Below are 15,619 nucleotides of genomic sequence, written 5' to 3'. Positions count from 1 at the left end.
ATCACATACACACATCACATACACACATCACAGACACACATCACATACACACACACAGACACACATCACAGACACACACACAGACACACACACAGACACACATCACATACACACATCACATACACACATCACAGACACACATCACAGACACACACACAGACACACATCACAGACACACACACAGACACACATCACATACACACATCACAGACACTCATCACAGACACACATCACAGACACTCATCACAGACACACATCACATACACACATCACATACACACATCACAGACACACATCACAGACACACATCACATACACACATCACAGACACACACACAGACACACATCACAGACACACATCACAGACACACACACACAGACACACACACAGACACACATCACAGACAGACATCACATACACACATCACAGACACACATCACAGACACACACACAGACACACATCACATACACACATCACAGACACTCATCACAGACACACATCACATACACACATCACAGACACACATCACAGACACTCATCACAGACACACATCACAGACACACATCACAGACACACACACAGACACACATCACAGACACACACACAGACACACATCACATACACACATCACAGACACTCATCACAGACACACATCACAGACACTCATCACAGACACACATCACATACACACATCACATACACACATCACAGACACACATCACAGACACTCATCACAGACACACATCACAGACACTCATCACAGACACACATCACATACACACATCACATACACTCATCACAGACACACATCACAGACACACACACAGACACACATCACAGACACACATCACAGACACACACACACAGACACACACACAGACACACATCACAGACAGACATCACATACACACATCACAGACACACATCACAGACACACACACAGACACACATCACAGACACTCATCACAGACACACATCACATACACACATCACAGACACACATCACAGACAGACATCACAGACACACATCACAGACACACACAAAGACACACACACAGACACTCATCACAGACACACATCACATACACACATCACAGACACACATCACAGACAGACATCACAGACACTCATCACAGACACTCATCACATACACACACACAGACACTCATCACAGACACACATCACATACACACATCACATACACACATCACAGACACTCATCACAGACACACACACAGACACTCATCACAGACACACACACAGACACTCATCACAGACACACATCACATACACACATCACAGACACACACACAGACACTCATCACAGACACACACACAGACACTCATCACATACACACATCACAGACACACACACAGACACTCATCACAGACACACATCACATACACACATCACATACACACATCACAGACACTCATCACAGACACACACACAGACACTCATCACAGACACACACACAGACACTCATCACAGACACACATCACATACACACATCACAGACACACACACAGACACTCATCACAGACACACACACAGACACTCATCACAGACACACATCACATACACACATCACAGACACACACACACAGACACTCATCACAGACACACACACAGACACTCATCACATACACACATCACAGACACACATCACAGACACACATCACAGACACACATCACAGACACACACACAGACACTCATCACATACACACATCACAGACACACATCACAGACACACATCACAGACACACATCACAGACACACATCACATACACACATCACAGACACTCATCACAGACACTCATCACAGACACACACAGACACTCATCACATACACACATCACAGACACACACACAGACACTCATCACAGACACACACAGACACTCATCACAGACACTCATCACAGACACACACACAGACACTCATCACAGACACACATCACATACACACATCACAGACACACACACACAGACACTCATCACAGACACACACACAGACACTCATCACATACACACATCACAGACACACATCACAGACACACATCACAGACACACACACAGACACTCATCACATACACACATCACAGACACACATCACAGACACACATCACAGACACACATCACAGACACACATCACATACACATATCACAGACACTCATCACAGACACTCATCACAGACACACACACAGACACTCATCACAGACACACATCACAGACACTCATCACAGGCACTCATCACAGACACTCATCACATACACACATCACAGACACACACACAGACACACACACAGACACTCATCACAGACACTCATCACATACACACATCACAGACACACACACAGACACACACACAGACACTCATCACAGGCACTCATCACAGACACTCATCACATACACACATCACAGACACACACACAGACACACACACAGACACTCATCACAGACACTCATCACATACACACATCACAGACACACACACACAGACACTCATCACAGACACACACACACAGACACTCATCACAGACACACACACACAGACACTCATCACAGACACACATCACAGACACTCATCACAGGCACTCATCACAGACACTCATCACATACACACATCACAGACACACACACAGACACACACACAGACACTCATCACAGACACTCATCACAGACACACATCACAGACACACACACAGACACACATCACAGACACACACACAGACACTCATCACATACACACATCACAGACACTCTCTTCATGGGTTGAGCACCCGTCGGTGCTCAACCTGTCGCACTGGGACGTTAGAGGGGAGGAAGATCCGGTCCCAGCCGCAGTGTGTGTTCAGAGCTGTATTCACGTTGGCCACCAGGGGGCAGAGGAGCCGGACGACTGTAACAAGAAAACAAGGAGGAAGTTTTGGTTTCATGTAAATCATGTTTCCATCATCATCCGAGGGATTTATATCAAAATGTGAAGAGAGAAAACTAACTGATGCTGTGTGTGTGTGTGTGTGTGTGTGTGTGTGTGTGTGTGTGTGTGTGTGTGTGTGTGTGTGTGTGTGTGTGTGTGTGTGTGTGTGTGTGGTAGCATTAGTTATTCTGAGTGACAGCGGAGGGATTGAGCGGATTAGCTCAAAGTTCACTTGGCGTCTCTTTGTTGTTCAACTAAAACAAGTTTATAGTCTATTGTTCTGTGTGTGTGTGTGTGTGTGTGTGTGTGTGTGTGTGTGTGTGTGTGTGTGTGTGTGTGTGTGTGTGTGTGTGTGTGTGTGTGTGTTGGTATGACAGGTGTGTGAGGGTGCAGTCTGGCTCATGTGTGGATGGATTAAGCAGCGTTATCGTGGCATCAACACTATGTGTGTGTGAGAGAGAGAGAGAGAGAGAGAGAGAATGTGTGTGTGTGTGTGTGTGTGTGTGTGTGTGTGTGTGTGTGTGTGTGTGTGTTTATAAAGATAAAGTGCACCACATGATTTATTTGTATTATCACCGGCGTCTCATGTGACTGAGTGCCGCCTCCTCTGCTGGCCGTTTATTAAAAATAAAAAGCAGCACCGGGCTGCTGATACTTTTATCTTCCTGCAGGACGCTGCTGATTAATAATAGAACCTTTTATCTGACGGCTTATCGGACACCAAATCAATGCACAGCAGCTCGTCATGCTTTGTCTCGCCCACAACGACAGCAGTCACATCTCCCCGTCATCTTCAAGGAATCTGCAGACGCTGCTTGCGTGTGATTGGCCGTCTGAGGACAGCTCCTAAAGCCCTGCAGGCAAAATGTGTGACGAGGAGATTTGCCTGCATAAACCAAGGTGACCCGACGGAGGCATCTCACACGGCCAGGGTGTCGATCTGCACTCCGCTCCAGGGGTTTTCACATTAGGTGCTGGACGGGCCCGTTTCTAGGGGATTAGATCCCACGACGACTCGCCTCCTCTTTCAGCCGTGAAGTGTTCAGTACGCACAAACTGTGACTCACAATACAGAACTAACTGGTAGAGGCCAAAGGTCATGTGTGTGTGTTTGTTTGTGTGTTACTCCTCAACATCGACTCGTGTAAAACAAATGAAAATAATAATAATAATCTTTATAACACTTCATCCAGCAGCCCTGAGACTCAGATGGAGGGAGGTGAAGGTGATTAAAAGAGAAAGGGAAGCAGATTTTGTGTTCCCTTCAATGGATGATGGGAGGATGGATGAGTGGATGGATGGAAGGATGGATGGCAAGAGAGATTGGTTTAGGAGGATGGATTGATGGATGATGGGAGGATGGGTTGATGATGGATGGGAGGATGGATCAATGCAATTCCTGAAGTGTAAAAAAGGTATTTTCATAGAAATGTATATCTGTGAATGAGAGACAATGTGTAGTGATGATGTCACTGAAGGAAAGGACGAGGGTCTCCAAATGCTTTAGGTTCATCCTGTAGGAAGCTTGAACACACATCAGAACATCTGCTGCTGTCTTCACCTCTAAAGGCCCCTAAAACGCTCACGGACCGACGCTACACTTAAACCGGAACCGAAAAACGTTTAATCCCACGAATCATTCATCTCTGCTCTTTAACTGACGTATCACAACACACCTGTGTGTGTGTGTGTGTGTGTGTGTGTGTGTGTGTGTGTGTGTGTGTGTGTGTGTGTCTGTGTGTCATTGCCTTATTCATAACTGTCATTCACTGACAGATGGAGGGATGAAGGGAGATTTAGGTGAAGCCTATGTTTAGGTTCAGGGACGGTTCTGATCCATTACAATGCAAGTCTTATTTTGGCGACTTTGGACCGTCATTAAAGCCGATTAAAATAACCCGGACTGAACATGGGAACCCCGGGAACACAGGGACGTCCATAAAAACCAGTCTGATGGGTCAAGATGCCGTTTGGGACCCGTTCTTAGAGCTTTTACTGTAAATGTTCCTTTTCTTGTGTAAGAGTACAACACGCAGAAAACATCTCGCAAATTTCACAAGAGGAAACCCAGCATGTGAAACAACTAAACCTCACCCTCACCCTAACAAAGGATAACCCTAACTAACCCTCACCCTAACAAAGGATAACCCTAACTAACCCTCACCCTAACAAAGGAGAACCCTAACTAACCCTCACCCTAACAAAGGATAACCCTAACTAACCCTCACCCTAACAAAGGATAACCCTAACTAACCCTCACCCTCACCCTAACAAAGGATAACCCTAACTAACCCTTACCTCCCCTGACCATAAACCCAACTAAGCCCTACCCCACTAACTCTAGCTAACCCTAATCCTAACTCCCCGTAGCTAACCTTAAACCCCACGGTGCTGCTGACAAACATACACGCCCAACTGAAAACATGGAATATTCAAAGTAAACGATGCATTCCTCAAGTTCACAATTCAGTCTGAATGGAACTCATTAGAAAAGCATTACAGTTTGCTTTTGTCGTTATTGGTATTTTTTTATTTAATTATTATTATTATTATCATTGTTATTATTATTATTATTACTATTATTATTATTATTATTAGTTCCGCAGTTGTTCACATCTTTTACTTTCTCCACTGTGTTTATTCTCTTCCACTGTAACAAACTGTAACCAACTGTAATAAACTGTAACAGACTGTAATAACCTGTAATAAGCTGTAATATTATATCATTTAAATGGAGGTTTTGAAACAAAGAGATGTCCATAGATAGCCTCAGACGGAGGGGATGAGGAGAGAGCCGCCATGGGCTTTACTCCTGGTATTCCATGCTGACCTCAGCGCGCCTTTTATGACCGTCCTGACGGGACCAGCTGGGGCCAATGGGCCGCGGCCTTCTCGGGGGGGGGGGGGGGAGGGGAGGTTATAAAGTCATGTGACTCTCGCTGGGCCGACTCATTCTGTTACTCCGGCACGCCGTTCCCCCGTGAACTGAATCCAGCTGAGAAAAGAGCTTCGGACCAGAACCTGAACGACCCGGCACGGTGAGTAGGCCGAGTCAGCATGTTTACCGATTCTGGCTCAGAAGACTACAGTTCCCATGGGCCTCGGCTGTTGTTGCTATGGTGAAAGTCTGTATAATAATGTGCAGTCAGGAAGAGAAAATGCTGCAAACCAACGATGCTGGTTCTGAATGGATCCAGCAGGGTTCAGGAAAAAACACTCGTAGAGGCGACAGGATCTAGTTTAAGAGCTTTGATCATTTCTGTTTCTATAATTATAATATATTCCAGCTGCCGGTTCAATCCAACAGAAGAACTCGTCTGATTGGTTGACCCTCCTTGTGCAACTTTCCGACGTCCACTCCTACGCAGCGCTGTGATTGGTCGGCTGGGTGGAGAACAGCTGATCAAAGATTTATCAACAGATAATGGACCTCATGCAGCAACTCTCTCAGACGTCCTAATATTTAAGATCTTCATATTAATAAACAGTTTAAATAGCCAATTTAAATGACTGGTGATGTCATTTGTAATTTATAACGTCAACAGGATCAATGTCACCTCAAACAATGTTTGTGTGATTATTGAACAAAAAGTTACTTCCTACAAAAAAGTTCAGCAACATTGTTTCAGCTTCTGCTCGTTACACGAAAAACAGTCAAAATAAACAACCGTCTGTGGTTATTACATCACAAACAACCGTCTGTGGTTATTACATCACAGACAACCGTCTGTGGTTATTACATCACAAACAACCGTCTGTGGTTATTACATCACAAACAACCGTCTGTGGTTATTACATCACAAACAACCGTCTTCATAGTAAAGACGGTTGTTTGTGATGTAATAACTACAGACGGTTACTTTATCTTACCTTATCTTACCTGATAGTATCTTATCTTATTTTATCATATAGTATACTATCTTACCTTACCTGGCCTTACATTCCCTAATCTTCTTACATTATCTTCTTATCTTACCTTATATTCTTATCTTATTTTATATGACCTAATCCTATATTTGTATCTTATTTGATGTCATCTCATTTTACCTTACCTTTTCTTCTTATCTTATCTTGCCTTATCTTCATCTTATCTTACGTTAACTTATCTTATCTTATATAATCTTATCTTAAACTTGGACCATGGTCGTTCTCCACTTTTAAAGCGGTCGCAGCATCTTTTACCTTCCAACGACACGTTTTACAATCCGGTGGTTTCTGAATGAGCCCGAAGGTGATGATGGTGATGGTGATGATGATGATGGCGCGTGGAAGGCGGTTATATTCACGGAGATGATTTGCAGCTGCGCGTGCCGGTGAACATAACCGGGAGCGTCCTGAGCTTTGTGAGGGATCCTCTTGAGCTGATGCGGCAGCTGGGAGCGCCGCCGAAAATCCAGAGGAATGCGTTGAGTTGAGTTGGAGGCCAGATATACAGCAGAATGGTTGCCATGCCAACATGTTGACATCAGAGTTTGGTTTTGGGATCTCCGGGTAACACGGTGCGGTGCAGTCGGGTATTAAACCAACAGCATCAGGTGTCCGGATCAGAGATCCATTTAAACTGTAGTTTATTCTGACTCATCACATGTGGATTCATCCGCCGCGGAGAATAGTCCCCTCAAAGTCTCTGTTTCCTGTTTGTTTAATACAAACTACAGAGACTCACTGATGAAGCTTTAGGGTCATGTTTTTAAAGACAGGAAGTGAAACGGACCGACAATATGGGATTTGAAGACAATAACAAAAATGTAGACGTTTGTTATTCTTCCAAATGATCTTAACACTGATTTTGTCCATATCAGATGGAAGTTGTTGTTTTTACAACATGCTGAGGTTCATGGATTTCAGCTTTTCTCATTTGGAAAAGATTCAGAGGATTTTACCAGGAGAAAAGGATCACATGCTTTAACTTCTTTATCTTTCTTCACGTTCAGTTGAGAAGTACGATGATGCTATGCAAAATGGTTTCCATCTAAAAAGGTAATTTCAAGAAATCCACAACGGAAAATGCAAACGTTTGTGTCCATCCGTCCACTACCGCCATGTTTTTTGATGAAATGTCACAAGTTTAATAATCTTCGTTTTGGCTTTTTCTGACGTAAACATTCGCATCAGGATGTGTTCAAAGACCGTCAGAAAGATGAGAATCTGAATTCTGCCTGTGATGAACGGTGTAGTTCTGCCGATTGTTCAAAGAGAACACGCTTCGACATCCCACCATTTCAAATACTTGTTTCTACTTTTCTCTTATTTCTTCATGTCTTATTGTCTGTGCACGTGGTGTGCACATTTCTGCCTGAAGCCCCTCAGCGGCCCGTGAAGCTGCCTTTAGGTGAAATGCCTCTTCTCGTGTTCAGATGTCTCGGTTCCTGGACCTGGCGGAGTTTGGAGAAGCTGCTCGCTTCCTTCGTCTCAACAACTTGGAGCAGCTGGCTGCGATCGCCCAGGCCTACGATGGTACATGTACTACATGCTCGTATGGATCCATATATAAATATACACTCTATATACGTACATATACTTTAATAAAGGCCTGCGTCTTCTCCCAGGAACAAAGCGCGTCTGGATGCCCGATGACGGGGAAGCGTTCATCGAAGTGGAGGTCAAAGAGCTGAACGGAGACAAGACCACCGTGGAGACCAAGGACGGACGGGTACGTTTATATTTTTCATATATATTTTGAATATATATTTATCATTTAACCATTTAATTCAAAATGTGACTCTTTTAACAATGGATTCATGTTTCAGCTCTGATCAAATCTAATGAACCTGGAACTCTGGAAGGTTTCTGTTGCCACATAGTTTACCTGGATGTTCACTCACTTTCAGTTCCTCTGAGTAGTAGACCTTTCTCTCATACGTTGGTCTTTCAGTTTCTGGTGGGGAAAGAAAACCAGCTGCAGCCGATGAACCCGTCCAGGTTCGACATGATCGAGGACATCGCCATGCTGACGCACCTGAACGAGGCCTCCGTGCTCTTCAACCTGAGGAGGAGATACGGCATGTGGATGGTCTATGTGAGCGCTCCTGCACCTGCGCATGGGAACGTTGGCTTGTTCCTTATAATAAGACAGACAGGTGATCTTTTGACGTGTGCTTTCAGACCTACTCCGGCCTCTTCTGTGTGGCGGTCAACCCGTACAAATGGCTGCCGGTCTACTCCGCCCAGGTGGTCGCCGCGTACAAAGGGCGGCGGCGTCTGGAAACGCCCCCTCACATCTACGCCATCTCCGACAACGCCTACGTGGACATGCTGAAGAGTGAGTCGCCCACCGCGGTCATCAGCCGCCGGGTTGACGACCTGATAGAAACACCAATGGGTTGGGTTCCTGGAAGACAACTAAAGTCCAACTAATCTCATCAATTCACTGATTGAGTGCATTTTTTATCGGGGAATTCATTTCCCGATACAAATGATAGATTAAATTAACTTGTGTCATTCAATTTACAAAAGTTGAAATTGGAGAAAAAAACATCCAAAGACTTGTACTTTATGCTGCACTTCATTTCTGCAGACTGTAAACACAGACATGAACGTGGTAAAAAGAAAGTGAAGCTGCACACATGTTGCATCACCCCTACAATGAAATCTCTGCTGTTCTGACGTGGCTTCATTTCCTCCACAGATCGGGACAACCAGTCAATTTTGATCACGTAAGTCAGAACCTCGGCTGCTTTAACAGCAGCCTATAAATGCTGCATTTATGACTATAGACGTAACGTAGAAATGTTAGAATTATGCCGTAGACTCTCTAAATAACATGCAATGTCTTCTTGTGTGATGTCTGGAGGGATCCTTGTTGGTTAAACTTCCTGTAACTCGTGTCGTCCTGTCAGCGGGGAGTCGGGCGCCGGGAAAACTGTCAACACCAAGAGAGTTATTCAGTACTTTGCCATCATCGCTGCTCTGGGGGAGAAGGTCAAAAAAGGAGTGAGTCCTCTCAACATCATATCTTTATTAGCCTCTTGTTGCTGTTCATAAATGAGCGTGACTCCTCTGGTTGTATAGAAGTATATGCTTCATGTGTTAAAGCTGCATTCTCTCTCCTGACCACCAGGGGGCGACTCCTCTGATTGTATAGAAGTTTATGCTTCATGTGTTAAAGCTGCATTCTCTCTCCTGACCAACAGGGGGCGACTCCTCTGGTTGTATAGAAGTCAATATAAATGACTCTACTTCTCTTGATGTATTCCCTCAGTAAACATTGTAAACATGAGTTTATGTCTCAATCTCTAGTTTCAAGTCTTCTTCAATACAGCATGATGTTCATTTAGTACATTATGGTCATTTAGAGTCAAACAGACCATAAAGCAGGGGACGCTTTAGGGCGGGGCTACAGGGTGATTGACAGGTTGTCACAAGAGACGTATACATGTCCATCAGTCACCTGACTGCAGTTTCTAACCTCCGTCTCTTTCTGTGTTTCCAGGGATCTTTAGAGAACCAGATCATTGAAGCTAATCCGGCCATGGAGGCGTTCGGCAACGCCAAAACTGTCCGCAACGACAACTCCTCCCGCTTTGTGAGTTCAGGATACGGATCACCACGGAGAGCCGAGGAGGACGCCTTGTGTTACAAATACGTGTGTTTTGTGTTTCTCAGGGAAAGTTCATCAGGATTCACTTTGGGCCGACAGGAAGGCTGGCGTCTGTCGACATCAACATCTGTGAGCTTTTCTTGTTACACTTTCTTTTGAGAAATTACAAAACGCAAGAACTTTGGTCCTTCTTCCATTCTTTAATGTGTATAAATTATACTACTATAGTACAGCAGAGTAAGTATTCATGTGTGGGTTTCATCAGATCTTCTAGAGAAGTCAAGAGTTGTGTTCCAGCAGCCGGAAGAGAGAAGCTACCACATCTATTACCAGATCCTGTCCAATTACAAGCCAGAACTACAAGGTAACCACACCCACTACCAGATCCTGTCCAATTACAAGCCAGAACTACAAGGTAACCACACCCACTACCAGATCCTGTCCAATTACAAGACAGAACTACAAGGTAACCACACCCACTACCAGATCCTGTCCAATTACAAGACAGAACTACAAGGTAACCACACCCACTACCAGATCCTGTCCAATTACAAGCCAGAACTACAAGGTAACCACACCCACTACCAGATCCTGTCCAATTACAAGCCAGAACTACAAGGTAACCACACCCACTACCAGATCCTGTCCAATTACAAGCCAGAACTACAAGGTAACCACACCCACTACCAGATCCTGTCCAATTACAAGACAGAACTACAAGGTAACCACACCCACTACCAGATCCTGTCCAATTACAAGCCAGAACTACAAGGTAACCACACCCACTACCAGATCCTGTACAGAACATTTTCTGTCATGAGTTTGTTCTCAGACTCTGATCCAGAAATCTCCCTTCAGCAGCTCTTACATCACCAAACTTTACTCTTTCATTCATTCATATATTCTGAGGGTTTATGCAGAGGGTTTGTTCACAACGCATTCATAAACTCATTTATACACCTTTATTAATGCAAACGTGAGTAAAATAGAGTATTGTGTGTCTGTTTACAGTATATTTGGATTTAAGGAGATTTTCTCTAATATATCAACAAAATAACAGATATCATTTCTGGAAATGTAGGCACATTTTGCACATGAGAAACATAACATTCCATAAAGCTTGTAATACAACAAGAAAAAGTCTTGCTGTCAGTCAGGCGTTGAGCTGAACTCTCTCCTGCGCTGCAGACATGCTGCTGGTGTCCACCAACCCCTTCGACTACCACTTCTGCTCCCAGGGGGTGACCACCGTGGTGGGCATGGACGATGGAGAGGAGCTGAAGCTCACGGATGTAGGAAACACACACACACACACACACACACACACACACACACACTGATGTAAACTATAACACGTGTGTGTGTTTGTGTGTGTGTGTGTGTGTGTGTGTGTGTGTGTGTGTGTGTGTGTGTGTGTGTGTGTGTGTGTGTGTGTGTGTGTGTGCAGAACGCCATGGACACGCTGGGCTTCACCCCCGAGGAGAAGTACGGCTGCTATAAGACCGTTGGAGCCGTCATGCACTTCGGCAACATGCGGTTCAAGAAGCGACCGCGGGAGGAGCAGGCCGACGCCGACGGCACAGAGAGTGAGACGCACAACGACACAACAATGACACAATGATACAACGACACAAGACACCACGACACAACAATGACACCACGACACAACGATACAAGACACCACAACACAACAATGACACCACGACACAACGATACAAGACACCACGACACAACGACGACACAACGACGACACCACGATACAAGACACCACGACACAACGATACAAGATACCACGACACAACGACGACACAACGACACAACGATACAAGACACCACGACACAACGATACAAGACACCACAACACAACGATACAAGACACCACGACACAACGACGACACAACGACGACACCACGATACAAGACACCACGACACAACGATACAAGATACCACGACACAACGATACAAGACACCACGACACAACGACGACACAACGACACAACGATACAAGACACCACGACACAACGATACAAGACACCACGACACAACGACGACACAACGACACAACGATACAAGACACCACAACACAACGATACAAGACACCACAACACAACGATACAAGACACCACGACACAACGACGACACAACGACACAACGATACAAGACACCACGATACAACGATACAAGACACCACGACACAACGATACAAGACACCACAACACAACGATACAAGACACCACGACACAACGATACAAGACACCACAACACAACGATACAAGACACCACGACACAACGATATAAGACACCACGACACAACGACGACACAACGACACAACGATACAAGACACCACGATACAACGATATAAGACACCACGACACAACGACGACACAACGACACAACGATACAAGACACCACGACACAACGATACAAGACACCACAACACAACGATACAAGACACCACGATACAACGATACAAGACACCACGACACAACGACGACACAATGACACAACGATACAAGACACCAAGACACAACGATATAAGACACCACGCAACAAAGATACAAGACACAACGATACAAGACACCACGACACAACGATACAAGACACCACGACACAACGATACAAGACACCACGACACAACGATACAAGACACCACGATACAACGATACAAGACACCACGATACAACGATATAAGACACCACGACACAACGACGACACAACGACACAACGATACAAGACACCACGACACAACGATACAAGACACCACAACACAACGATACAAGACACCACGACACAACGATGCAAGACACCACGACACAACGACGACACAACAACACAACGATACAAGACACCACGATACAACGATACAAGACACCACGACACAACGATACAAGACACCACGATACAACGATACAAGACACCACGATACAACGACGACACCACGATACAACGATACAAGACACCACGACACAACGATGCAAGACACCACGACACAACGACGACACAACGATACAAGACACCACGACACAACGACGACACCACGACACAACGATACAAGACACCACGACACAACGACGACACCACAATACAACGATACAAGACACCACGACACAACGACGACACCACAATACAACGATACAAGACACCACGACACAACGACGACACCACGACACAACGATACAAGACACCACGACACAACGACGACACCACAATACAACGATACAAGACACCACGACACAACGACGACACCACGACACAACGATACAAGACACCACGACACAACGGTACAAGACACCACGACACAACGGTGCAAGACACCACAACACAACGGTACAAGACACCACGACACAACGGTACAAGACACCACGACACAACGATACAAGACACCACGACACAACGATACAAGACACCACGACACAACAGTACAAGACACCACGACACAACGATACAAGACACCACGATGCAACGATACAAGACACCACGACACAACGATACAAGACACCACGACACAACGATACAAGACACCACGACACAACGACGACACCACGTCACAACGATACAAGACACCACGACACAACGATACAAGACACCACAACACAACGGTACAAGACACCACGACACAACGATACAAGACACCACGACACAACGGTACAAGACACCACGACACAACGATGCAAGACACCACGACACAACGATGCAAGACACCACGACACAACGATGCAAGACACCACGACACAACGGTACAAGACACCACGACACAACGGTGCAAGACACCACGACACAACGACACAACGATACAAGACACCACGACACAACGACGACACCACGTCACAACGATACAAGACACCACGACACAACGATACAAGACACCACAACACAACGGTACAAGACACCACAACACAACGATACAAGACACCACGACACAACGGTATAAGACACCACAACACAACGGTACAAGACACCACGACACAACGGTACAAGACACCACAACACAACGGTACAAGACACCACGACACAACGGTACAAGACACCACGACACAACAATGCAAGACACCACGACACAACGATACAAGACACCACGACACAATGGTACAAGACACCACGACACAACGGTACAAGACACCACGACACAACGATGCAAGACACCACGACACAACGGTGCAAGACACCACGACACAACGACACAACGATACAAGACACCACGACACAACGATACAAGACACCACGACACAACGGTACAAGACACCACGACACAACGGTGCAAGACACCACGACACAACGACACAACGATACAAGACACCACGACACAACGATGCAAGACACCACGACACAACGATGCAAGACACCACGACACAACGATGCAAGACACCACGACACAACGGTACAAGACACCACGACACAACGGTGCAAGACACCACGACACAACGACACAACGATACAAGACACCACGACACAACGATGCAAGACACCACGACACAAAAACGACACAACGGTACAAGACACCACGACACAACAACGACACAACGACACAACGGTACAAGACACCACGACACAACGATGCAAGACACCACGACACAACGATGCAAGACACCACGACACAACGGTACAAGACACCACGACACAACGGTACAAGACACCACGACAACGATACAAGACACCACGACACAACGACACAACGATACAAGACACCACGACACAACGACGACACCACGACACAACGATACAAGACACCACGACACAACGATACAAGACACCACGACACAACGATACAAGACACCACGACACAACAACGACACCACGACACAACGATGCAAGACACCACAACACAACAACGACACCATGACACAACGATACAAGACACCACGACACAACGACGACACCACGTCACAACGATACAAGACACCACGTCACAACGATACAAGACACCACGACACAACGATACAAGACACCACGACACAACGATACAAGACACCACGACACAACGATACAAGACACCACGACACAACGATACAAGACACCACGACACAACAACGACACCACGACACAACGATACAAGACACCACAACACAACGATACAAGACACCACGACACAACAATACAAGACACCACGACACAACGATACAAGACACCACGACACAACAACGACACCACGACAC

General features: G+C 45.6%; 1 protein-coding gene across 1 annotated transcript in view; it reads left to right on the top strand.

Moving 5' to 3' along the window:
- Positions 1-8,282: 8,282 nt before the first annotated feature.
- The window catches only part of LOC306743847 (myosin-7-like), a gene marked incomplete at its 5' end in the record, with an annotated part of 28,757 nt that continues 21,420 nt past the window's right edge, over positions 8,283-15,619 (top strand). Inside the window, 11 exons of the mRNA XM_079226412.1 lie at positions 8,283-8,382; positions 8,475-8,578; positions 8,801-8,944; positions 9,031-9,187; positions 9,554-9,581; positions 9,765-9,858; positions 10,358-10,450; positions 10,531-10,594; positions 10,731-10,829; positions 11,654-11,757; positions 11,913-12,051. Coding sequence (XP_079082538.1) covers positions 8,283-8,382; positions 8,475-8,578; positions 8,801-8,944; positions 9,031-9,187; positions 9,554-9,581; positions 9,765-9,858; positions 10,358-10,450; positions 10,531-10,594; positions 10,731-10,829; positions 11,654-11,757; positions 11,913-12,051 — 1,126 coding nt within the window. The remainder of the gene's footprint in view (positions 8,383-8,474; positions 8,579-8,800; positions 8,945-9,030; positions 9,188-9,553; positions 9,582-9,764; positions 9,859-10,357; positions 10,451-10,530; positions 10,595-10,730; positions 10,830-11,653; positions 11,758-11,912; positions 12,052-15,619) is intronic.

Source organism: Taurulus bubalis (assembly GCF_910589615.1).
Source record: "Taurulus bubalis genome assembly, chromosome: 11".
Taxonomy (NCBI): domain Eukaryota; kingdom Metazoa; phylum Chordata; class Actinopteri; order Perciformes; family Cottidae; genus Taurulus; species Taurulus bubalis.
This window is presented reverse-complemented; position numbering and strand designations above follow the sequence as displayed.